General features: G+C 38.8%; 1 protein-coding gene across 4 annotated transcripts in view; it reads left to right on the top strand.

Annotated features, from left to right (window-relative positions):
* The window catches only part of OGDHL (oxoglutarate dehydrogenase L), a 52,760-nt gene that overhangs the window by 22,386 nt on the left and 4,971 nt on the right, over positions 1-25,403 (top strand). For 3 of the 4 annotated variants that reach the window (XM_050898685.1, XM_050898686.1, XM_050898683.1), the window contains 9 exons: positions 118-270; positions 1,635-1,737; positions 2,354-2,482; positions 4,789-4,939; positions 8,191-8,318; positions 18,261-18,439; positions 21,690-21,761; positions 23,110-23,235; positions 23,856-23,928. In XM_050898685.1, coding sequence (XP_050754642.1) covers positions 118-270; positions 1,635-1,737; positions 2,354-2,482; positions 4,789-4,939; positions 8,191-8,318; positions 18,261-18,439; positions 21,690-21,761; positions 23,110-23,235; positions 23,856-23,928 — 1,114 coding nt within the window. The remainder of the gene's footprint in view (positions 1-117; positions 271-1,634; positions 1,738-2,353; positions 2,483-4,788; positions 4,940-8,190; positions 8,319-18,260; positions 18,440-21,689; positions 21,762-23,109; positions 23,236-23,855; positions 23,929-25,403) is intronic. The other variant, XM_050898684.1, reaches the window with a different exon arrangement.

The raw sequence follows: 25,403 nt of genomic DNA, 5'->3' as shown, positions 1-25,403 counted from the left end.
AAGAATCCATAAATGTTTTTATGCCATAAACCTCCTAAAATCTCTGTAAAACTATGAAATTGAAAGATTTCATTTTACATTTTTCCTTACCAACAAAAACAATCTTTCCCTTTGTAGGTTTGTTACCGTAGGAGAGGGCACAACGAAATGGATGAACCGATGTTCACCCAGCCTCTAATGTACAAGCAGATTCATAAGCAAGTGCCAGTGCTGAAGAAGTATGCTGACAAACTGATTGCAGATGGGACTGTAACACTGCAGGAGTTTGAGGTACATGTCAACAGAGTTAAAGGGAACTTAAGAAGCTGTCAGTAGGAAGACACAGCTGTCACTGTATGCTGTCTGCTTAAAAACCTTCCTTTCATTACTGTGATAAGCCTTCACCCTTTGACACTTTCTGATTCAATTTGGTTTGGATTTTCATGTAGAATAGATAGTGCTGTTGTAACAAAAGGACTGAAAGTGCTGTGAAGTAATTAATACATATTGCACAGAAAAAAATTTGCTTCAGTTCTGAGATTTGTAAAAGTGATCAGATGTGAATGTTGGAGATGGAAGCATTTGTCAGCTGTTCTTCATTTCTAGAATCTTGATTCAGCCATAAGACAGTATTTGAATGCTCATAGGTATAACTGTAGCTTCATATTGATAACCTTGGCAGCCTTGCATCCAGCAATAATGTAATAAAATCAATTTAACCTTTTTATTTTCTTGCAATAATTCAACTAAGTTCAGAGATCATTTGAAATATTCCAGAAGGGTGAAGTGTAGAGTCTGGTGCCTGTATTAAGCTGGTTAGGTCTTTACCTTAATCTTTTTGAAAGTGAATGTGTAGAGTGCAGATGCAACAAAGGACCTTCTGAGAAGGTACGGCTAACTATGTAGTGACACAGTATTGCAGATCAACAAAAAAGCAGTTTGTGTGGGTGCATTCTGTTATCTGCAAGAATGATCACAGCTCATGCAGAACTAGCTATCCTGAATCGTTGTAAGAGTGTGCCAATAGTGGCATGGGCTTTGGTGACTGGATCCAGGATCCTGGATGGAGGTTTTGCTGTGTAGACTGAGCTCAACATAGCTGTTAATTACTTTAAAGATTAGCTAGCTCAGTAACTTGAGTGTGGTTTTGGACTGAAACATAGATATTGTAGAGGCAGAATGCCTCTGTATGGCTTTGTATCTGTTGCCATTGACAGGTGTAGCCAGCAGATTCTTAGCTAGACTCTCCTAGCCAGACTAGTTTTCTAGGAGGTTCTTTTCTAGTCTTTAGTGGCTTCTGTAGCCAGAAGTGTGAGAGCTGGATAATGCTGGTCTTAGAAGTATGACTGTAAATTATATTTGGTACTTCAGTTCTATCTCATTCTAGAGTAATGCTTGCAACTTCAGCTCTTAGTACTCTCCTCTGTAACACCTGTTCAATAAACTAAATAATTTATTTAGAGTAATGTGGGTAAGCATGTTTCTAGAAGACAATTTGATCCTAGATAAAATGAAATTGTTTGTTTGAATAATGGTAACTGCATTTTCTTCAGAAGTTACATAACTGTTTTTATCATACTGAATGATAGGTGTCATCTGTAAGATACAGGGGTGTTACGTTTATCCTTTTTAAAAAGAAATTTTTTGTTCTACAGGAAGAAATTGCAAAGTATGATAGAATATGTGAAGAAGCATATACTAGATCTAAGGATAATAAGATCCTACATATCAAGCACTGGCTTGATTCACCTTGGCCTGGTAAGAAGTGTCCTTTCACTTATCCTAGTGTTAATATTATTGTGCTTTTATTTTGAGTCCATATTCTAGGACTCTTAAATGGTTTTTATCAGACAGTGTTCCTTTAAAATAAAATATGTGACCTTTGGTTTGCCCCTGTTGATAGTAAATAAAACATTCTGCCAGATCAACTTGAAAGAGATGTTTTTCTTAAAAAACATCCAAAGTAAGGTGTGACTTTGAAAAAGATGTCTTTTCAGTTTAGCATTGTTTTTCCTGTGATGTTAACTGTCTCTTCCTTCAGGAAGAAGGAGTATGTCTCATGCTCTTCTTCTTCTTCTTCTTTTTTTTGAGGGATTGAGGTGCCATATGCCTTTTATTGGCTGCCTCTGCCCATGTAGTTGGACTTCACAGGGAGTGAAAGCAGAAACAACAGATCATTGTGTGCCTGTAAGATCAAATTCTGTTGTCATACAGACAATCAAAATGATTGTGTCTCCCAGTGAAAGGTGAAGAACTAGGTTTAGACTGCTGCTTAGAATGTCTTTTAAGAGTTGTGAGTTTTTAAATAAATTGTAGATAGTGTAGATATCTCTTAATCAGTCCTTGAACATCTCACCAAATCTTTTACTTCCAGGATTCTTTAACGTGGATGGAGAACCCAAGAGCATGTCTTGTCCTCCAACTGGCATTTCAGAAGACCTGCTGACTCACATTGGCAATGTAGCTAGTTCAGTGCCAGTCAAAGACTTCAAAATACATGCAGGTCAGCTGGAGTCTTTGTCTCTCCTAGTGGCTACGTTTCTTGCTCAGATTTTATATTTCTGCACACGAGTTGCTGTTGGGCCATTTCCCAAAGAGGAAAATGACTGTGACTTTTATTTTAACTCTTCCACCCTATGGGCAAGGAGAATGTGACAGTTAAGGTCCTGCTGCTTGTTCTCAGCATAGTGTTCTTTCAATATCACACCACTTCTGTTCCCTACTTCATTAAAATCGATCTTCCTCTGAGGGAAGTAAAAGTCTCTTTGTAACGTTAAGTTAATACATCCTTTCATTCTTCAAGTCCTTGTGGAAAGTGCTGCCTCTATGCAGCTCGTTTGTGGGACTTACTGGGAAGTAAGGCACCCATCTCAGGAAACACTATTAATGGGTTTTTTTAATGCTAAAACCAGTGGTAATTTGAGGTCCACTTAAGACACTTTTCTTGTAGTTAGATAATTTTCTACTCAGGAATATAGCTTGGTCTTTTCAGACCTGGCAACATTGCTGATATACTATGAGCCTAATTTTAGTACAGCTGAATGGACTCTGTGTGGGCAAATTCAGACCGTTTTTCTTTCAGCTTACCGTTTAGCGTTGGTGATAGCACAAATCTAGCATTTTCTCAAAAAGTCTTAGCTTTTGGTCTGTAGAGATTCAATTCTGAATTTGGCATCTATTACAGTAAGAAATTAAATGTGCCTGTCTCACTGGGGAGCCCCAACACTGTGTCAAAGTTCTGAGTTAATTCTTTTACTCCCTGATCAGGTTGAAGTCTAGCAGCTCTACAGGGAGCAATAATATGTTCATTCCATAGGGAAACATGGAGATGCTTTGTTTAGGGATCTTTTTTCTTTTGTTGGCTTGTACGGAATGTACTTAGGATCAGGAGGAAGAGCTTTTTTTCCTGTGTAAAAACTCTAGCTAATCTTTCTTCTCCAGAGTCATCCATCAAGGAATGAAGTGTGTCTGCTGTAGATGTTCTGTGTTTGTGTTCCTTTGGGACAATTAAACACTGTTACAAGTAATGATGATAGGGCATTCCCAGTTATCAGTTGCAAGCTTGTTGAGCAGATACAATTAATCGATGAACTTTTAAAACTCTTTTACACATTTGTGCACTTTGTTGTGACACTGATAAATTTGAAATTATAGTCAGCCAATAAAATGTAATATTAGACATTCTAATTAAAAGGTAAGACAGTCTCTCTTTGGTAACTTGATTAACCATTGACACTAAGTAACACTTACCAGTATATAAGATAGATTTATGGTTCAAAGCAAACTTTGGTCTGCTAGATTCTTTTATGCAGTTTAAAAGGTCATGAGAGAAAATTTTGGGAGAGTTAGCAGGGGAAGAGCACCTTTGAAGTACTTAGTCCTTCCACGAGAATGAAACAGCTTAATATCTTGCAGTCTTTCAACACACAATTGGAAGATTATTTTGTTTTATCGAATGTTTTGTATATTCTAAAGAGAAAATTTGCAAGATTTTTCTTTTAACTTAAAATGCAACAATTTCGATGAGAGAATAGTTTTATGTGGAAAGAAAGCAGGGCGATTTTTGTAAAAATGGGGAAAGTAACAAATAGGATAGCTTACCAAAAGCATCAGTGCAGATGTGAAAATCAGATGGTGTTAAGTGACACTGAATACACTAGGCTTATAGCCTCAAAGCTGGAAGCACCTGTGTGCAGCTTTGAAGTTTTATTCCCTCTAAAGGTCACAGTGTTGTAACTTGTGTTTTGGTTTACCAATTTATAAAATCTTCACTGTAAAACAACAGCTATTGGTTACCAACTGAAAATCCGTTGGCAGTTGCTACAATTTCCTATTTATATGATATTCATAGTATTGATTAATCCAGCCTGTTTCACTTTGTAACATCTCCAGAAGTCCAATAAGAGAAATACCAAGAAAAAATGAGAGAGAGAGAGAGAGAGAGAAGAAAAAATCACAAACCCAATAGCTGATATTTTCAGTCTCTTATAAAATAGTACTTGGTGTTAGAGATGTGAATATAAATCTTTAGGAAGAAGTGTTTCACCATGGGTCTTAATTGTCCTCAGTAGTTTCTGACACAGCCAATCTTATTTTCTTCTTCTAAAACAAGGTGTGAACGTTATGCAACCCTTTGCCTGGGAAAGTTATTTTACTTTGCTAGCAGTTCAGTTCTAGAAGAACAATTTGTAGACCCTATTAGCATCTGTGTTTAACTTAGCCAGTGGGGAAAGAGAATGGTGAATGTAACATGAATATAAAATATCTCTGAAGTAGGTCCATTGATTTCTGATCTTTATTCCAATGTAGGACTCTCTCGGATTTTGAGAGCCCGCTTGGAAATGACCAAGAACAGGGTTGTTGACTGGGCCTTAGCAGAATACATGGCTTTTGGCTCTTTTCTGAAAGAAGGGATCCATGTCCGACTAAGTGGACAGGATGTGGAGAGGGGCACTTTTAGGTGAGTACTGAGATAACTGTTCAATGCTGTCCCATACTTCAAGAAGCACCTTGGCATTTTTTAAACAATATGGTCTTCTGCGGGGAAGAGGAAGTTGAGGCTATTCAGCATCAATCTGAATGTTATAGATTCTGGCAGTCAAGAATAATCAAATCTCCTGTGTCTCTGTAATTTTAAAGAATTGTATTTAAGGCAGAGCAAGTGTTCTTCGATACTTTCTTCCTTCTCTTGCTGAAAAGCAGAATTTTTTTTTTCCTGCTTTTTAGCTAAAAATTCAGCTGCAATCCATCTAATCGCTGAGAAGTGAAAGAAGGGTATTTGCTGCTGCAGATTCTGAAGTCTTTTAAATACCATTCCATTGGTGGCTGCTTGGAGCTCGGGTATCCTGTGAACAAACATGTTGCCAGTTGGCAAGGCTTTTTTAAGTGAAATAAAGTCCTTTGTACCGAGACTTTTAATGACTATGGAGCATGAATGAACGCAGAATCTGATCACTTGGTAAAATATATACAGTTCTGCTGCCCTACCTGATTCTCTGTGGAGTAAAATGTTAATGATGTATTTAATTGAAGCCTTCGATGCGAAGCCCATTGCTGGGGGTGAATGAACTAGCAGCTGCACTGTGCTTCATTGTGAATGCTTGCAGAAAAGAGAGATAAATCTTGGTGCCTGTCTTCTCTGGTACAGTGCTCTGTTTCTGTGCTGAGTTTCATTTGGTATCCAGTCTTTTGGGCTTTCTTCTTTTTGCTCCCATTCTAATGGCAGTTTAACAAAATCCTTCGGACAAGACCTGAAAACAAAACTGAAAATTGGGAGATTTTCCCCCCCTATTTCTCATCCTCCTTGATTTCAGTACCATGGTCTTGTAAAGTGGTGAGCATCTCCTGGGAGAGGAACACACATGTTCATTGTTTAGCAACCTGCCCACATATTTCAGGTGAGTGCTTAGTCATGTCTAGCACACGCCTATAGACTTGTCTTGAGAATACTGATTCTCTGTATTCCCAGTTCTCTCACTGGAGGAAGAGGATTTTCCAGAACTGTCGTGCAGATTTTCTTGATGTTTAAGATAAAAATAATTGTTATGCTCACAACAATATAGGGAAAAAATAAAAAATGTGTTCAAATAAAAAGCTATTCAAACTGGCAAAGACTAGCTAAGGATTCCTGTACCGTCTGGATTTTATTATTCAGTCTTTTAGAAAAGGAGTAAAAAGGCATTCAAATAAATTCTTGTGAAGTTTAGGACTGAAGCTAGTACTGCAGATATTTGATTTATAGTAACCTGGTTCTGCTTTACTGCTGGGTTTTGAGTTTGCCTGATGGGTAGTGGGATCTACAAAATACTAGTCTATGGTGTGATTATGAATTTTTGTTATGAATGTGATAGGGCAGTTGGACAATAAAGGGTGAGATTAAAAAAATGCCTCGGACCTGAGGAAGTCAGAGAATATTCAACTACTCTGTTAAACAGAAGAGAACACTGTAGGAATGTGTAAGACACAGCCCATTATACTGTATTCAGGCTCATTTCATCAGAGGAGTAGGTAGAAGAGTTATCTTGTGGTACAAGCACACCTAAGAGATACGTCAGTTCTCAGTAAAGCTGCTCTTTTTTAGCTGTGGTTGAGTTTCTTTGTCATTTATAATAAAGGTGAGCAACTTTGCTAACAACTGAAGACGTTTGCAAATGCTGGTGCATTTTTATTGAAAAAACACATTGCAAACACATAGAAAGTATATGTCATTTTATCCTCTCTCTCTACTGAGAAGACCCTTCTTCATCCCCAAAATTCTTGGAGTACATAATGTCTCAAATCTCTGGGACTAATTGAAGAGGGAGTATCAGCTAGAATTTGGGAAGAACTGAAGATACTGCGTTGCCATAATGAAAACAACATGATGGGAGTGCTTTCACTGTTTCGGAGCTTCTGAAGTGCTGTCTAGAAAATAGTACTTTCTGTCAGTATTCAGTGTGATGGATTGCTTTCTTCCTGTTTCAGTACTCAACATTATCAATAGACAGAAGCTAGATAAAGCTGCAGATAGAAGGACTGGGCCCCTTCTCATCTTGGAGACACACTCTGGAGAAGGGAAGGAAAGGGGGAGAGAGAGACTTGATTCTGTACTGGTTTGATGTCAGTAAACCTGACAATCGTGCAACAGCAATATCTGACTTGCATGTCTGTGTATTTCTGGCTGTCCATCTATGCTCATTGTAATTACCTTTTGCTGGGGAAACACAAAACTTTGTGCTCAAGAAGCTTATTGCCTAGCTAGGCCTTCTATCTTTGGCTGAATGACAAAAATAAAATGACAGTGGCAAAAATTATTTCTGCCTAACAGCTGTCTGGTGTGTGCATTTTCCCCTTTCTGTCTATTTCCCTCCCTGTGCTGTTGTTCAAAGAGTCTGTCTTTTCCTGGCCTTATATTGTTGACTTCTAAATAAATTTCAGAGCTCTTTTGCGAGCGTTCATTATAGGAAAGGGAAGTACAAAACGATTCAGTCTCAGTTCAGTGATGGCAGCTATACAACACACAGTAGTTGTTACCAGTATAATAACTGTCCTTATGTTAGCAGTTGTAAAGCTAGACATATTGGTGTGATTCACTCAGTTAGTCTGCTCAGAGAGTTAATGGATTACAGTAATTACTTCAGTCATCTCTGTTTTGGTAGTGTTCCTCGGTGCCCCATTCTAATGCTGATTAATGGTGTTCTAGAGAACTGTAAATGGTGCATGTGAGTGGAAATAGCAGGAAAGAGGATACACTGCTTCAAGTCTTGGTGCTGAGATTAGATTAGATTAAATTTTTGCATAAAAGACAAATAACAGTTGTTTTAAGGAAAAGATTAATAGAATTTGCCAGGGAGGCAGGGTGAAATGTTTTTAATGACAATTTTGTTCTTCTGGGTTTCTTTTACTTTAATCAGTCTATTTTATAACAACAACCTCCCCACCCCTTCCCCTCTCCCCTGCAGTTCTACTAGTGATGAGGTATTTTCAGTTTCCGTGAGTGCTTGAGAACAAGCCTGGATAGTCAATGAAAGTCCTTATAGTGCAGCAATTGTATTTAGACATGTGACTGTATCACTAGGTTTCAGCCAAACCAGGGTGTTGTGTAAAACAAAGATAACTGTGTTGCTTACATGCTTTCTAGAACATAGCTTTGATGGTTTATCTTTGAAAATAGCTCTGTTAAAGCCCAAAGTTATTCTTAGCTAATAAATTTCTTTCAACAACTATTTGCAGCCATCGTCATCATGTGCTTCATGATCAAGAAGTTGACAAGAGAACGTGTGTTCCCATGAATCACCTCTGGGAGCAGCAGGCCCCCTATACTGTGTGCAACAGCTCCCTTTCCGAATATGGTGTCTTAGGTATGTCTCGGGGTAACTGTCTGACGGATCTGCTTGTGTTTTGATAGGTCTCAAACAAGATGTAGGAAATGATGACTGCTAATTAAGAGGAATTTTTTTCAGATTTTGCTTTAATGTGGTTAAGCCTTCTGGCTACAAAGTTTTCCTTTGTTACTTGAGTTTGCCAAGCCTCAAAACAAACAAACAAAAGTGTCTCTTTCTGCTAGTGGCATTTAATAATAAACAAACTCTGCCTTTGTTGTATTTTGACATTATCACATTTGTAACAGTTTTGTATCAGGTGGGAGCCGGGAGTTGCAGAACAGGGGCCTAAAATCCAATCAAAATGCCTAAACTGATTTCCCCCCAACACCTGAAAAAAGTAGTTCTATCAAGAGATTCAATAAATTTGCCCTGTTCGTTATAAGATTTGTCCCTTATTGTCCTCTTACCTTGAAGGGTTTTTAAAAAATCAATGTAGTATAAACTTTAAGCCAAACTCTTTTTTTTTTCCCTAGAGTGTGCTGTGATGGGTCTCGGTTTTAATGTATATTTTAGTTTTAACATTTTAGAATAAATTAAAAATTAGAGGGGAAAACATCAACTGGGTGTGTGTGTGTTTGTGTTTTTTGTTTCTTTTTTTTTGTTTTCTTTAATTTTTGAATGTGTTGCCTGTGGTATCAGGCATATGAATTTGCAGGTTTCAATGTGCTTGCAGTGCAAGACTTTCTGCACTCTTCAAATGGTACACCTATTTGTTTAGGCTGCTTAGATAGAACCTGCTTGTACTTCGAAACTATGAACTGAGAGACTTAAGTAGCTTTTGGTGGAAAAGTCACAGAATATGCTAGCATCGGTCTCATTAGTATTCAACAGGAAATTACATAGTAATGACAGAAGATGAATTTCAGAGAATAACATAGCTATACAAGAAGCAGAGCTCAGCAAGAAAGGGAATGTGGAAAAAACCTGTAAAAGTTATATATGAAACAGATATCAAAGCTCTCCCTCTCAGGTTCAGGCATCGCTTAAACAAGCATCCCCACACTTTACAATTTTGGGATTCAGTTGAAAGTATCCATCTGTTGTGGTTGATCTTGGCAATGCTGGAATGTGCACCTAATGGTTTCTCAAAATGGGAGGAACTGTCAGCAAAATCAGGGACACTTTGTAATACAGGTATAAAAATCCACCCTAGCCTTATCTGAACTGCTATTCTGAGTGTGCTATTTCAAGAAAACAAATTCTTGTTAGTGATAGCATTAATCATAGTGAATTACATTTTTGGTACTGGACAGACATTTTACCTTCAGCTGCAGAGAATGGATAACCTCACTCTGACATGATGAGGGTGGCAAGAGGAATGTGGAGCACAAAACAAATACATCTAATAATTTATCAAAAATGTTATTGATTCTATGGATAAATAATGAAATATTGTTTCATATCCATTTCAGAGCTAGTGTGAAGGGAAAAGATGAAACATTGTAGTAGATAAAGATGGTAATTGATAGCTGCTTGCTTCAAAGTTCCAGAAATGTTTGATCACGTAGTCATTTTTACATATGCTACATATTACCTGTTGCTAATAATATTAAAGTGGTATAAAACTCTATTGTTCGAGCATGGGCTGAAGAGCTGAGATTTTTTAGGTATTTTTGTTAGCTCTGTGGCAGAATTGGTGTGAACGGAAGTTTCTATCTCTATAAGCTAATATAGTAACATGTAAATGTAAACTCTAAATAGGAGAGTGCAAGAGACGATGTGTGTAAACATAAGAAAAATAATTGGCATAGATAAAAAGCAAGAATTTAATTCCAGAGAATGATTTTTTGTTTGTTTGTTTCCAATTTCCTGTTGTTTCTCACAGTTTGGTCTGTGGTTTCTTAACTTGAGCCTGTTTACAGTGTTGCTGCAAATCTTATGGGTAAGTGGGTCATAGGTTTCTGGCTTTGTTTTTTTTACATTCAAATAACGTATCCAAATGTGAAAGTGACAAATGTCTGGATATGGTTGAAATCTGATTTTGTTCCAAAAATTATAACTCAATAGGTCTAGGAAGCCTAGTGTTGATATGGTGTGAAAGGCAATTCTTCTTGCCACAATTCTGTTCTTCAAAAAATTAAGTAAATGGGCTCTCTTTATTTCTCTTTCTTGATCTCATCCTGCTCCCTAGCAGCAGAAACATGATTTAATAACTTACATTGAATACAAGCGATAGGGCAAAATACGGGTTTGTTCATACACTGAAAACAAGAGTACCATTTCTGTGCAATTCTGCTTCAGCAGATGTGATGATAGGTTCTTCAAAACTAATCATATTGATATTTTTAATTGTTAAGAACTTTAAATTCCTTGTGTCTGATCTGTTTTCTAGCAGTAAAGGAGACTAAATTGATAGAAATGTTGATAAGTGATGATTTTTTAATTTTTTTTTTAACTAAAAATGCCATGTTTCTATGTTGAAGATATTTTATAATTAAGTTTCCTGTCCCTTGCTAGCTTTTACGTATCAACCTTTTCCAACATTTTTACTCTTGTGTATTGTATCCATAGAGAGACAGTGTTGGGATAAGCAGCAGTGTGTGAACATGTCTCTTCTAGTTAAGCATCTCGGTCAAAGAGAGGCTATTTGAATTGTTACCTGTTTGGCTGGTAACATCACTGGGTCTCCTTTTTAGTAGACAGAAGAAGTGAACACTTGCAGTTCAAGGAGTTGATTCTTCAGGAGTAGCAAAACCCCCCCAACACTTTATTTTCTCTAACTGCTATTTCTACTATGTAAGCCTGTTACAAGGAACAGTTTGGGATTAGTGCCTTAAAGTATTTGGTGGAGGGTGGGAGGGTTCTGAGAGGATATAAAGGAAAAAGAAAAAGGTGTTAAGAATTTAATTTATGACTATGTTAACGTGCAGCACCTCAGAAGCATTTTGGGAATTCCCTTAGTTTCTGTGAATTAGAGCTAAGTAAAAATGGATTGAACAGCCCAGCATGATAAAACTACAGATTATTTCCTTGGCAGGTATGCAAGCCGAGAGCTGGCATCTGTTCAGAGCTGTGAGCTTTGCACCAAGTGATTGTTGAGCTGGTTAGGAACACCTAGGGTGTAACTGCTCCATTAAAATGATACTCTGACAAGATTGATTTCACTTAGAAATAAAACAAAGGCAGTCTTGTTAACTTGTATTTCAAAAAATTGCTTCTGTTTTGTATACAGGAATCTGTGGAGTATGTGTACTGGGGCATTAAATCAGAGTATTTAACCTCTGATAATTTTGTTTGACATCCTATGTCTACTATTTTTAGCTATATCCAGATTATTACAATTTATTTGTGCATCCACTCGTCTAGCTATAAATTTTTCCTTTTACGGCAACTGAATGTCTGGGAGTGTAAATGATGGCTGTGTGAAGTCATTTAAGCAAAAAAGTTTGTCTTGAGTGGATTTGCTGATTGAGATAGAGGAAAAAAGCAAAAGTAACTTACAGGCACTCCATGCTGCCTCTTCAGTGGTTTTTAAATACTTGAAAGGATCTCCTGTCTGTCTTTACTGCCCTCAGAATGACTTGTGTAGTGTTGATTCTCCATCCAGGAGGTGTGATTCTCTCTATCAGGTTCAGTACTGGCTTTGAGAGGTCTTGGGCTGTAGCATCCTGTACTGGGAACTTCCAGGGAACATCCAGGCAAGATAGACTTGGAACTAGTGCGTAGTTCAGCAAATTCCCGAACCATGAGACCTGGAGTACAGCCTTTTCAAGGGGAAGGTCACGTTTAAAGCAAAAGACGAAGGGAAGAGGACAGGTATTGATTTAAACTCTTTTTTGCAATACAGTCCTAGGATGAAATATGTAGTATTACTACTCATTCGGAACAATGTGTTTTTAAGGTTAGGAGTAGCAAATACAATTACCTGTCAGAAATCGTGTTAGGAAATAGGACAGACTGTAGTAACCGAGGACCAGGTTCTCAATGGCGTCTGCACAGAGCTCTAAGAAGGCATCCGTATTTCTGTTTAATAGAGTTAGCCACCAGATGGGTATTAACTTCACTTTCTCCTGGGCTGTGTTTGGGTTTGTGAAAGGATGCATGTCCCTCCGTTAGTCCCTGTGCTTAGATTTTCTGTTAAACATAGCACAAATCTGTCTTTGTAACTTTCCTCATTCTGACATTAAATCCCTGCACTGATAAGCCTTCTATAATCATTAGTTAACATTCATGCCTTAAGTCACTTTGAAATCATATTGAATTAAGCTATACCCTTAGTTACGTTAATTGAAAAACTACAGTTCTTATGACAATCATGAAAAGTGCTGTGGGGAAAAACACAGCATAATATGCTGTGTAAGCTGCCACTTTGCTTGACAACACCTCTTTCTCTGCCAGAGTGACGAAAGAACAGTAAGGGAGCACAGCAGGAACTGGACTAATAGAAACAAGCATTTCTGCTATGCCTGTCATCTAGGGACCTTAATGAACTCTAGCAGTTAAAACATTAGTTTTGCAACCTTAGTCAAGTGCTGTGTGTTTTTCTTTCCTCTCTCCCCTCAGTTTGGAAGTTTACCAAACTGCTGTGCTGGGTCCTGGTCCCCTGTGCCTTGGTGTCCTCTGAGCCCTGAGCAGCTGCCTGGTGTTCTGGAGCTGACTGGTGGCTCTCCACCACCCTTTGGGTGTGCAGATTCTTTACCTGTCATTCTTTGAAAGCTATATCTTGCAGCCTGGTTGTCTTGGCACTGGATTTCCTCACAGCTTAAACCCATTCTCTGTGTTTCTAGCTGTGTAAGAGTTAATCCTTTAAACTCACAAAGTTTGCACAGCATCCTGAAGAAATGTTCAGTTCTTGTCTCTGCAGACACAAAAAATAAAAGTTTGCAAGGTCTCTGCTGCAGTTTTTTTAACCCTTTACTCTGGTCTAAGGTTGAGCCCTCATGAGGGGGTTGGGTAGGAACCTGCTCCCCTGCAGTTCCTGTATTGTCTATAGAACTGTGGAGTCTTTCTGGCTCAGGTCACCTTCCCTCACCTTGACTCATCTGGTGCCCCAACAAATCCCTTTCAGGAGAAGCACGTCACCCTCTCCTGCGGTGTTCGTCTTGCATCTGTCTAGACATCTTTCCACCAATAATTTTTATTTTTATTTTTAATTTAGCAGTTCAGATCTTGCTCTTTAAATGATTTTCTCCACATGCAGGTAGAGGTAGTAATTCTTGACAGACTCCCTAGCAATGGCTATAATTGCTGGTGGAATAGCTTTAATGTTAGGAACTCTCATTGTCATTTGCCTGGTGGAAAATGAGTTCTGGTATACCAAAGATGGGCATACCACAGACACATGTTCCATGAAATAGTAGTCTTGGCAGAATTAATTTCAAAATATTAATCAGATGTATAGATTACATTTGGATATATTTTCCCAGATATTTTTATGGCTGTCGGAAAGCTTGCAAAAGGTATCTGTGTTAGGATCACGCCTTTCAATACAGCTTTACCTGGTACATTGTCACCTTGTGGAAATTATTAGCACAAAGTGGGCAACAAGATAGGAAATGAGAAATGACACTCTTTTTTCCTTGTGAATTTTAGGGGTGATTTTTGTATATGAAACAGAATTATGCGTGTGCTCTGACCAAGTTTTAAATATGCATAGAGCTCCAGACTCTTTGAAAAGCAGTGTGTGATTATTGGTAACTCCAAGCGGTCAAGACCTCAGTTCGTTCTTCTCTAAAAGCTAGATTACCCCATCCTTACAGAGAGCAGCATATGCACAAATAAGTCTTGAACATATTGCATATTTTCTCAACCATGTCACCCAATCAGTAGAAATGGTCTCTTAATGCTTGTGTAAAATTAGAATGGGAATCCAGCCTATCTGGGGAAATCTATTTTTCAGATACCTTTGGGAACACGCATTGAAGGCGTTGTGTAAATTTTTCCACTGTTTGCATTGTGTTAAAAACAATAGAATCACACAAATAAGGAGGACAGAGATTTAAAATATGTTCTGAAAGAAAGGCCATTCAGGCAGTCAGGCCAAAGGAATGGTCAGCAAAAGCCATCCTCTTTGGTAATGCACTGTCATGGTGACTCACAGACGAAAGGCCATCTGTCTGACTTATCAGTCTCCTTTTGGTCTCTAACTTACTAGTTGCCTTTTGGTGTGAACATCAGCATCTGCTGGAGTCATGGATGGACTGTTCAGAGTTCAGCAGTCCGGAAGCCAAGTGACTCAAAGATTTCTTGCCATGGAGATGGTAAACAGAAAGCTGGGTTGGAACACAAGGAGTAGACTATGAAGACACACTATAAAAACAATATGTAAAACTGTTTTCTCTGTGAATAAACAATTTCGCTTGAAGCTTTTGTTGCTTTTTCCCTCATGCAGTTAATTTGTCCTGCAGTTGTCCCTCTACTAACCTTCCAGGAAAGTTTGTATACTGACATTGACTGAAGAGCCTCTTCCTGGAGCAGAAGAAAGAAATCCTGTAGTCCCAATTTAGCTGTAGTCATTGAGTTAAGATAAAGCAATTTCAGTTTCATGCATAGATGACTTACGTCAAAACTTCATGTCAAGCGTTGGAAGGATGTTCTTGTAGTTCGTGTTACAGAGAAACTTACTTCATACATGACTAATCTCACTGGTTTTGTTGAGGGTTTTCTTTGTGGAACAGGACAAGTTAGTTTAAACTTTCTGTAACAGCATGTTCATTAGTTCTTAATTTTTATAAGGTAGAAATGCTTGTCCATTTCCCCTCCCCCCCTTTTTTCTTTTTTTTTTTTTTTTTTTCTTCCCCCAGTTTGACAGTAAAACTTTCAGGGAAGGAACTACTTGTGTATGTTTGTGGCATCCAGCACACGAAGACCTCAATCTTAGCTTAGCGCTCTGAGTATTTCTCTGGTAGTGAACATAAAGTAAGAATTGAACAAAAATGAAAAAGGACAAAGAAGGTTTGAACAGATTTGACTTGATCCTGAAATCTTCCTCCATAGCTAAGTCAATTACCTTGCACTGATAACATTAAAGTAACTCATATGCTGTATGTGCCACATGTTGTTCTCTTCTATCTCATAATATATTAAATTTTTTTAATACCTGCAATGCCAGGCCATCTTAAAGGTATTTTAGGTATTTTTCTATTATTGCTTATATAGTTTTTGGTATTATAGTTCTCTTTGAAGTAATTCTCTTATCCACTGAATTCCACAAAGGGAGGCTCTCCTAGAGGGACTGCAGCCTCCAGTCACCAGGGCATAAATCACAAATGATAAGTATATGAGAGATGTCAGCTGTCACTTGCTGGTGACCTCGTAGTAGTAGCGTTCTGTGTGTGGAGAACATCAAGATGGTAAGCTTGTCTCTTCCAGGAACCCTGAGGTTTTTTTGAAGTTCCTGAAACTCTTCTGATTAGAAGAGTTGTATAGTGGGTTTGATCAGAGTCAGAAACTATAGTTCCAATGACTTTGGGTTTTATCATGGCTTCACAACAGTTTACTGTAGTTTACTAAATACTGGTGGTCACAAAGCAGTATTGGATTTTAGGAGGACTGGATTTTTAGGAGGCGTATTAGGTACCTGACTTATGATTGTATTTGGGCTCATAGCCGCCTTTGGGTCTAGGAAATATTATCTACAACATGAGGTTTTACAGATTGATATCTTTGTCCTGTACTCCTGAGAATGTCTGCAAGTTAAAAAAGGAGAAACCCAAATTAATGCATAGTATCTAGATAGGTGTACAGTCCTTTCAGATATGAAGGGATTTGTCTGCATCCCAAATGCCAGTCTTAGGCGCATTTCTGTCTTAATTAAATGTACACTGCTCTTGTGACTGTTTGGAGGTAGAGGGAGACTAGGGACCAGTGGGACAAATTAAGCAGTACAGATATTTTGTTACCAGAAACCGTGTTCATTTTTACCTAAGGTGGTTTTGCTATCAAACCTATATTGTAGAACAGCATTTGAGTAGCTACCATGTCACAGTAAGGAAACCAGGCAAAAATGGAAATTACAGTGACTTGTACATAGCAAAAACATGAAGCTGAGTTCAGTGTAGATCAACGGTAGCAGGATGGGACTCTGCAATTTAGGTTACATGTGCAGATCTTAAAATAAAGAAGCTGGAAAGAGATAAGAAATCCATATCCATCTGTTAGCTCACTCTGAGGTTTTTTACAGTCTTGCAATTACTCAGGAAAGAGTTACAACTCATTATCATAGCTTTTTAAATAAGATTTTACAACAGCAAAGCTAGTTGCTCTGCTGGGGTAACCTTCAATGAGAGTCTTCCCATGTTGCAGTTCTGTATTTGAAAGCAGATCTTTATATTCTGTGCAGAACTTAAACTTCAACATAAACCATATTTATCCATCAAATAGTTGTTCTCTTTTTGTGTTGAATCAGTTTTCCTTCAGGCAGAAACTCTACATCCAGAGCAGTGCTACATAGCACTGTTTTTTACTGAGAGCTTTAACTTTTTTGGTTTTAATAATTCCAAACTGTAGGTGTGGAATGTAAGTACAGGTATTCACACAGCTATATCAAAGTGTCAAAGGAAAATACAAGCAGAGGTCAAATATATATTTTTATATTATTAGATACATTTAGGTGTTCACTATGGAACATGGTATAGAAGAATACCTTAAATTTAAGCATGGTATTAAACTGAGACAGGTACATTGCACATAGCTAGGTTTTCATGTTCTGACTTGACATGAAATTCTGCCTTTTTTTTTTTTTTTTTTTAAAGCTACATAGCAGAGGCCATGTAGCACATGCAAACACCCTTGTAGTGTTCTATCTTTTGCCTTTGTAGAGCTGCTAGGAATCAATTACCTAGCTTACATTGCAGTAGCAGTTTAGGTTTCTTTTCTCTCTTTGCCAGTCATCTCCCCAGGTCCTGTTGTAGAGCTGGGGCTTTATCGTACTGCAGCAGGTCTCTCAGTGAGAGCAATAATTCGCTTCTGGCTTTAAGAGATATTCATGGAGATTGTCAAGAGCCTTCAGTTATGTTTGGGTCTTGTCAAGTTTTAAGAGCAGAAAACAAGCTGCCTGGCTTGATCTGTGCAGAACACCTCAGCCGGGCTGCTGCAGTACGTTTGTCCTGCTGCGTTAACTTGACATGGCTGAGTAAGTGGGAATGTGTGGCCCTTCTGCTCTGTATGGAGTTGATGAATTTATGGTTCCAACAGCACAAGTTTAGGGAAAGTTCTGCACTTACCTGCTACTGTAAACCACCTGAAATCTTTGACACAGAGTGGAGAGGGAGAAGGTTACATCTTTCTGTTTTCATTAGCTGAAGAAGTGATATCCTCCCCATGAAGAGCACTTCTGGTCTCCTCTCTGCCACTGAGGCAGAGACCTAAAGGGTCCTTAACCCTGCCGAAGAAAGGATTATTTACCTAAGTCCCAGATGTGTCTCCCATGCACCTATTATGTTAAAGCTTTTTTGAAGATCCGAAGACTGTGATCCTGCCTATGGACTGAAAATTGATGTCACCAATAATTTTGTTCACTGCCTGCATATGAGAGGCTAAAAAAAAAAAGACAATGGTGTGCAGGGCTGTGCAAGTAATAAAATTAACAAGTAGCTTCCTGAACTAGTAATGGGCTGTAAGTGGATTTTTACAGGAAAAGATGGTACCTACCTCAGTGAGCTCTCGGGAAAATGTCACACGAAAGTCTGAATTGAGGGAGGGGTTTTAGTTGTTCATTTAAAAACTCCTATGATGTTTAAATGTTTGAGGAAAAGTTTGAAGGATTGGACTCAGGGTTGGAAAAATGTTATTTGCTAATCTTTCTGGTGGAAATGGTACTACTGAAAACTGCATGATTTATAACAGGGCCACAAAAATCCAGTTCATGCTCTCATTTTGGTTTTGTTTTAATTTTTTTTTTTTTTTTTAAACAAGAAATGAACAGAATTCTCAGCAAGCCTGTTTCTTTTCTAATTCTCCTACTTGTCTGGTTCTCAGGTTTTGAACTTGGCTTTGCTATGGCAAGTCCCAATGCCCTGGTGTGCTGGGAGGCCCAGTTTGGCGACTTCCACAACACGGCACAGTGTATAATAGACCAGTTCATCAGCTCCGGCCAGGCCAAGTGGGTTCGTCACAACGGGATCGTCCTGCTCTTGCCACACGGAATGGAAGGAATGGTGAGGGCCACTGGCTGGCATGTGCGGGAGGGAAATGCTGGCTACCGTGCCTTCCTCTGCGGCTGTAAAAGCCAAAGGTGTCTTGGGGATGCAATGGTGATATGAAGCCAGGGGGAGGAGGGCACCGTTTAGCATGTTGGACTGCTTCAGTGCTGCAGAAAAGAATGTGGATGGATTGATTGGCGAGAACCAAAGAAACCTGAGAAATATTTCTGAGCTCTTAGCTTTGTGTCCTTCTAAGTGGCATGTACCACTTTTTCCCCATTTTTTCTTTTTTTTCCTCTCTCTTTTTTTTTAATCTTTCTGCAAGACACTGCCTTCTTTCCCTAGAAAGCTGGATTCTTAGTGCACATTAAGAAAGAAATCATTAGTGTCTAGCAGTACTTGCTTGGTTTTAGTTTGCTTGAAGTATGTCTCTGTAAACTCTGCACTAAATTCTCTTGCAATGAAATGATATGAAACAACTTTAAAACTTCTTCAAAAATCATTGACATTGGGTAACTTTGATATAATAAGAAATTTCCCTCTTTCTGAAAAGGAAAATGTTTCCACTAGCTGTTGACTCTTTTCTTTGGTGACTAGTAGGAGGAACTAGACAGTGTCTTAAAGCGAAAGGGCATGGGCACGCTCTGTATATAACGTTATATGAAGCTCATATCAGCAGTAGAATTATTCTTCAAATCTGTAAACTTATTTTTAAAGGTTACATGAGCATCAAGTCAGGCTAGGTTAATTTTCTCCTTTTCAAATGCATTACCATTCATGAATTGATGCATGTATGTTTCTAGTTTTCTATTAAGAAAAGCATAGTATGTGCCACAATGGCAATCTCCATCTGTATAAATGCTCTAGACCCTTTCACTACAAACTGTGTCACTTCCATTCTCACAAACAATTTAGTTTATTTCCATTCAATTATAATCCTGTCCTGATATACTGGGGCACATTTGTATCTTATGAATGGCTTTCCATACCCATTTGTGCATAAACAATAAAGGATCTGATGCTGTTCACAAGAGTTTTGATAAATTAAGTTTTTTTAAATGAATCCCGAGGGACAGCCTGAATGTGCCCTCAGCAGGAGGTGTGGTCCTCTGCAGGGAAGCACTCAGCTGAAGGGAGCTGGTTCTCCTCTACTTACAGTACAGTTAATCTTTCTTTTCTCTTAGCCACTTGGCAGCTAAGATTTGCCCAGATCTTCTGAAACATGCTTATTTTGCTACTAGTGTCAGGTGTTTTCAGAATATTTAAGAATCCCACCAGGCTGTTGAAACCCATTATCTTCCCAGAGGAGCTTTCCATTACAGAAGTGTTATTCTCTCTATAACTACAGTGTTGGGGCCAGAATGATTTGGGCAAGGATTCGTAATGGGATATGGATCCCTTCACCTCGAGGTCATGCATTCACAGGCAAGTTGGCTGTGATTGAAAGACTCTGCTGCCTAATGGCTCCTTGGGGACTCATCTGAAAGTAGCTAATGGATTCAGTATAGGTCTCACTGGTTAGGTGGTCACAGTAGAAGTAAACCCCAACCCCATCCCACGCAGCAGTTGCTGGCAATCTGACTGGCGGTGTCAGCAGAGAAATCAAAGATGGATGTGAACATTGAGGCTCTGGATTGAGGTGGTTGCTGGGGCAGCGTGTGTGTGTATGTTAGGGAAGCCTCGCATGTCTCTCCTGTAATTGTTTGCTAGTAAAATCTCTGTTTCCAGCATACTGAATTCAGTGTGCTTGTGAAGCACTATGTTTGTGCATGTATAGGTTGTAATTAGTGTAGGATTTGATTTACAGCAAATAGATGTATATAGCAGAGGTATTGCAATATTGGACTGTTACTGTGCACCATAGTTTTGTGCGGCTTTGCTTCTTGTTCTCAAGCCCTTACCTGTCTATGACCAGATTATCTGGCATGTCAAAAGTGGAGACAGACTTCAAAAGAGTAATTATGCAAGGCACAGTTCTTGGCTGTTTGAGTTACTCCTTTGTTGCCAGTGGAGTGTTTTTTCCTTTGAATTCCCTTAGTCCATGGAGTAGAGTGAATCCTGCACTTGGAATCAGGGAGGATGATGTGTTGAATCAAGGTGGACTACTAGCTGTCAAAATAGTGAATGATTTTGGAGATCATATGTTAAGGTTTCAACAGAGGAAGTTATGATGAGAGGTGGCCATATAAAGAAAAAGCTCTTTATGAACATCATTAGCTTAGGAGCCACGGAGAGATCTGAGAGGTGTAAGAGTTTATGTCTTCAGGTTAAAATACTTTGCAACTGTCTCCAAAATGAAAGTCTTTCCTAAAAGTAACTGTCACTTGAACAAGCAAAGGCCCCCAGCATTAGCAATAAATAAAAAAGCACACTGCATTCTCGTACTCCTCACAGCTTTCTCTCATCCTTTATAAACAAGGACATGAGAGGGAAGATAACAGATTCTGTTACACTCCTTATTCCTAATATTGTCTGTGACCAGCATGCATGTTTTGCTAGTGTAAAATGGATCTAACAATGTTTGTGCACTAAAAGAAATTACCTTGGGTACTGCTAGTGAGACAGCAGATCTGAGTGTTCAGTACTTTGACAGAATGTAAAATACCTCCTGAGGAGGCAGAAATTAATCATAGGTTAGTTTGGCAGATAATGTGTACATGTATTTTGATCCATTTTAGCTGAAGCTTTCATCTAGGCTATTTTGTCCTGTACTGAACAGTGAACAAGGGTAGGAGAGAGATCCTGAGTCTGCTTTTGTTGCTAATATAGCAAAGATAGTCAGCAGTTAACTTTGTATTTGCTTCTGTTTGGCATGCAAGTGTGGTTCGGCCTGAAGAAGTGTGAGTCACTGCAGTACACTGAGGCACGCAATGTTTCTCTTCCTGACATTCCTCCTGCTCCTTTTTGCTCTGCGTTAGCAAGGTCGTTCTTGTGCCCACATGGACCTACTGCCCTTTCACTGGTCTTCATTGGCCGGCTGTACTGAGGCTAGAAGTTCCTTGCAGCTGGTAAAAGCATTGGAAATCCATGTGAAACCTAATCTTCTCCTATGGAAACGGTTTCTGGAAGACAAAGAATTCCAGTCCTGCGGTGTGTCTTCTCTTCTCACTGCTGCTGCCATTGATGCCTTTGGCTGGGGGGCAGGTGTGCAGCCTGGTGCAGAGCTGCAAGGGTGACAGGAGGTACTTATGCAGCGAGTGACCTAGACTGATGTCTAACTGCTGATTAGGCTTTTTAATGTTGTTTTAAATGATACCTTTACCAGGGTCCAGAGCATTCATCAGCCAGGCCTGAGAGGTTTCTGCAGATGAGCAATGATGATTCTGATGCTTATCCAGTAAGTAGATTTGTCAAAGGCCATGTCTTTTTTTTTTGCTCTTCACATCTCAGAGATATCTTTTTGTGAGAAGCATCCTTTTAGCTAGTCATAGTGGGTTAAGATTTAGCTTCAATACTTGGTGTAACATGAACTTGATCCCAGTAAAAGTAATGGAAGTATGCAGTATGTGCTGCTTCATTGCAAAGCTGAGGTCATATACAATTAATCTCTGGCAGCATGATCTTTTTATGGCTGTTCCTCAGGGCCAGCGATTCTGCTTGTTTATATTGCTGTGCGTACTGCAAATAGGTGTCTTTAGCTAATTTCTAAAGGAGGTCAAGTGAGACTACTCCTGGCTTTTTGCAGTGGAGCTAAATTGTACTGCTGGGAGCGTGAAAATAAGCAACTTCTAAATTTGATTCAGCTAAGACCTTCATATGTTGGTCATTCATTTCTACAGATAAAGTACGTAGCTCTAAAGGATACTGGGCATCCACTTCCCTACTGCAGATTTCCTAAGAAACACTACTATACATTAATTGAAAAGCCCACCAATTAAAAAAAAAAAAAGCAAAATAAAATGGATGTTTCGGTTTTGGCCCTGAGTTTGTTACCCTTGGGGCAATGATAGTTCCAAAGCCATGTTCCTTCTCATCTAAAAGTGATTTTTGTCAGTGTACTGACAGAATAAAGACCTGTTTGACTACATTTAAGCACTGTCAATTGCACGTAATAAGCAAGTTATAAGTTTTATCATAGAAGGTAGGAGCTCAAACCGTGGACCAGGAAATCGTGTTAGATGCTGTACCAATCTGTAATGAGATTATTGTACCTATACCTATATATATGCTTACCTAATATATATGTACGTAGATATGGATTAAAAACCCCCTATATTTGTAAAATACATAAATATAAAACATACAAAATTTATGTATTAAAATAGTATAAGAGGACAGGACCTACCAAAAAATGGGGGGGGGGGGGGGGGGGGGGAGAGCGAGAGTTAACTATACACTCAAAAAATGAACTATAGTTTTAAGGTTCTTTCAAAGGGGTTCTATTTTGTGTCTTCCACCTACCAAAGTCCTAGTTCTCCTCACCCTTCCTTCCTGGACTTCCCAGCTTGCTGAAATTAATGGAAGCTTTTTGCATTTATTTGCATACATTTTTAGGAAGAAGTAGAAACAGAAGAGAATTATTTGTAGGGATGCTTCCCTAGCTAATAATATAATCTCAGCAGAGATCTGCTAATTAAGTTTTTTGAGGAAGGGAGTTGCTGAGAGTCAGAAATAGAAGGATGGCTTTCAAGCCTTTTTTTCTGATCTTTTAGACATTTTTCTAATGCCTTTAATGTCTCTCTCAGGAGTTCAGTGAGCAGTTTGAAGTTTCCCAGCTGTATGAATGCAACTGGATTGTGGTGAATTGTTCAACTCCAGCCAATTACTTTCACGTCCTCAGAAGACAGATCTTGCTGCCATTCAGAAAACCGGTAAAGTTACTGTAATGGACTTGATTATTCTAGGTATATTAACTCTCGCATAAAGAGAGGTCTTTGTTTGCATATGACATGCTGCTGAAGAGAACAAGAATCATTGGTGAAAAAACTTAATTGAACACAGGTTGAAGTTGCTGGTTTGATGGAATGAAACTCAGCTCTGACTTACTACAATTCTAAAACTTGATTTTCAGCTTTACTTCCTTCTGGCTGTGCAGACCTTCAGATGAGCCTGTCAAAACACTATGTGGCTAACAGATTGCATAACTATAATCTGCATGTCTAATTGCTGGAACTTCAAAAACCTAAGATACAACTGTTGGATGTTTTACTGGTTTGTAGCCTGTGATTTGATTTTGTTCTCAAAAAAAAAAAGCATAAGCGATGGTTTTTGAGAACCTTTAAAGGGAGTGGACTACCCAAAACTTTTGAATAATTTTGAAACTTCCTAGGCTTTCAAAACAGGAAAAAATAATTTACTGTGTTTGCTATTCACATTAATTTGATCTATAGCATATTCAGCTTGTGTGTTTTTATGAACAGTGTTACAAATATTACATGTAATAATGTAGATAAAGCAGCTCCTGAGTGTTGGAAAAATTTCTGTCTTACAGCTGATTATTTTGACACCCAAGTCACTGCTGAGGCATCCAGAAGCTAAATCCAGTTTTGATGAAATGGTGTCTGGTAGGTCACCTTAAAGTATTATGGACAAATAATTACCTATACCAAGTCGCCTGCCAGACTGTGAAGAAGAGAATCTGCTCTGGAGAGTTTGCCTTTTCCTTTTGGCGTAATTTCTGTGGAGCTGTTGTAGTGAGATCTAGCATGGACTTTTGCTGAAAAATCTGCTTTCAAGTATGGATTCTTAATTTTAACAGGCTTATCTTGTAACCAGGCATATCTTGTAATCAACCATTAATCTTAAAGGCAGTGGAAAGCGCATTCCCATCTCTGCAGGGATGTTCCCCTCAATAGGCTATTAGGTCCCTCCGCTCTTTTTCTTTTCATATAAAAATTGAATTGTACTTTGTACTGCCCCCCCACCCCTAGATGCGAAGGATAGGTTGTAATCACACTGTGCCCATTTGGAAGAATGAGGGGCCCATTTCTTCTTGCAATACTCAGTTCTGGGGCTGCCATGTCACACCAGTGATCTAAAGTGAGATCAGTGAGTTCAGAGCTGTAGGCTACCACCCTAGCTGGTGTTGGCGTGCCATCAACATGAGATATGTAGCGACTGCACAGGTAATACCAAAAACTGGAGTGATTTGTCTTGCCATGTGCTGGTTAGAACATGTTAGAGCGGCATGAGGAAATGCAGTGAGATGTAGTGAGTGAGTGATTAAAGCTATTGTTCAGAGTGAGAGAGTGTGCATAGGTGTGGTGGTCTGTCTCCAGTTCTAGCGGGTATCTTGACTGCTGCTCGTTTTTTTAAAAAGAGAGTAACTGCTTGGTTTTTTAAAAGCAAGTTACAGTGTATAAACATGCTTAAATATTGCATTATCTCATTTTTGTAGGTGAGTAAGGTTTGCTTCTCAAGCAAAGGCATTTGCTGGTTTTGATTACCGTTTAAAAGCTTTGTAGAATGAGTCAGATTAGAAATTCTGTAGGGATTGTGATTTGTCACTTTGTCTTGGGAGTCCCCTCTACTTCCGGCTAACCCTCAATAGTGGCCAAACTCCTAATTAACATTGAATTCTGACATACTTTCATGTTCTTGCTGAAGAGGACAGCAAGCAGTAAAGTACTGCTGACTCTCAGCTAACACTTTTTGCTCTGTTTCTAATGGAAAGCTGAGAAGGAGAGGAAGACTGACTCCAGCTGCCCCAATGAAGCGCAGATTCAGTCTTTTTTAATGATGAATTCTGCTGTTCAGTGAGACAGGATAATTCTGACATAAATCAGTTCCTCTTTTATATGTTTGTGCTGCTGCTTTTCTCCCCCCAAGACAAATGGTTCAAACAGGAGCTTATTCTCCTGGTAAGTGGGTGTGCTGATTCAGACTGGGAGGTCATACTGCTGTCTGCTACCTTGCAGTTGGTTAATGTGGGAATAGTTCTAATCAATCATATAAGAGAGCAAAGAAGAGGATCTTTTAGACCATCAAGTCCCTCTTCCAGTTTATGTATCCCAAGCAAATTGTTCTCCTGGGAGATGAT

Source organism: Gymnogyps californianus, chromosome 6 (genome assembly GCF_018139145.2).
Source record: "Gymnogyps californianus isolate 813 chromosome 6, ASM1813914v2, whole genome shotgun sequence".
Classification (NCBI taxonomy): domain Eukaryota; kingdom Metazoa; phylum Chordata; class Aves; order Accipitriformes; family Cathartidae; genus Gymnogyps; species Gymnogyps californianus.
This window is presented reverse-complemented; position numbering and strand designations above follow the sequence as displayed.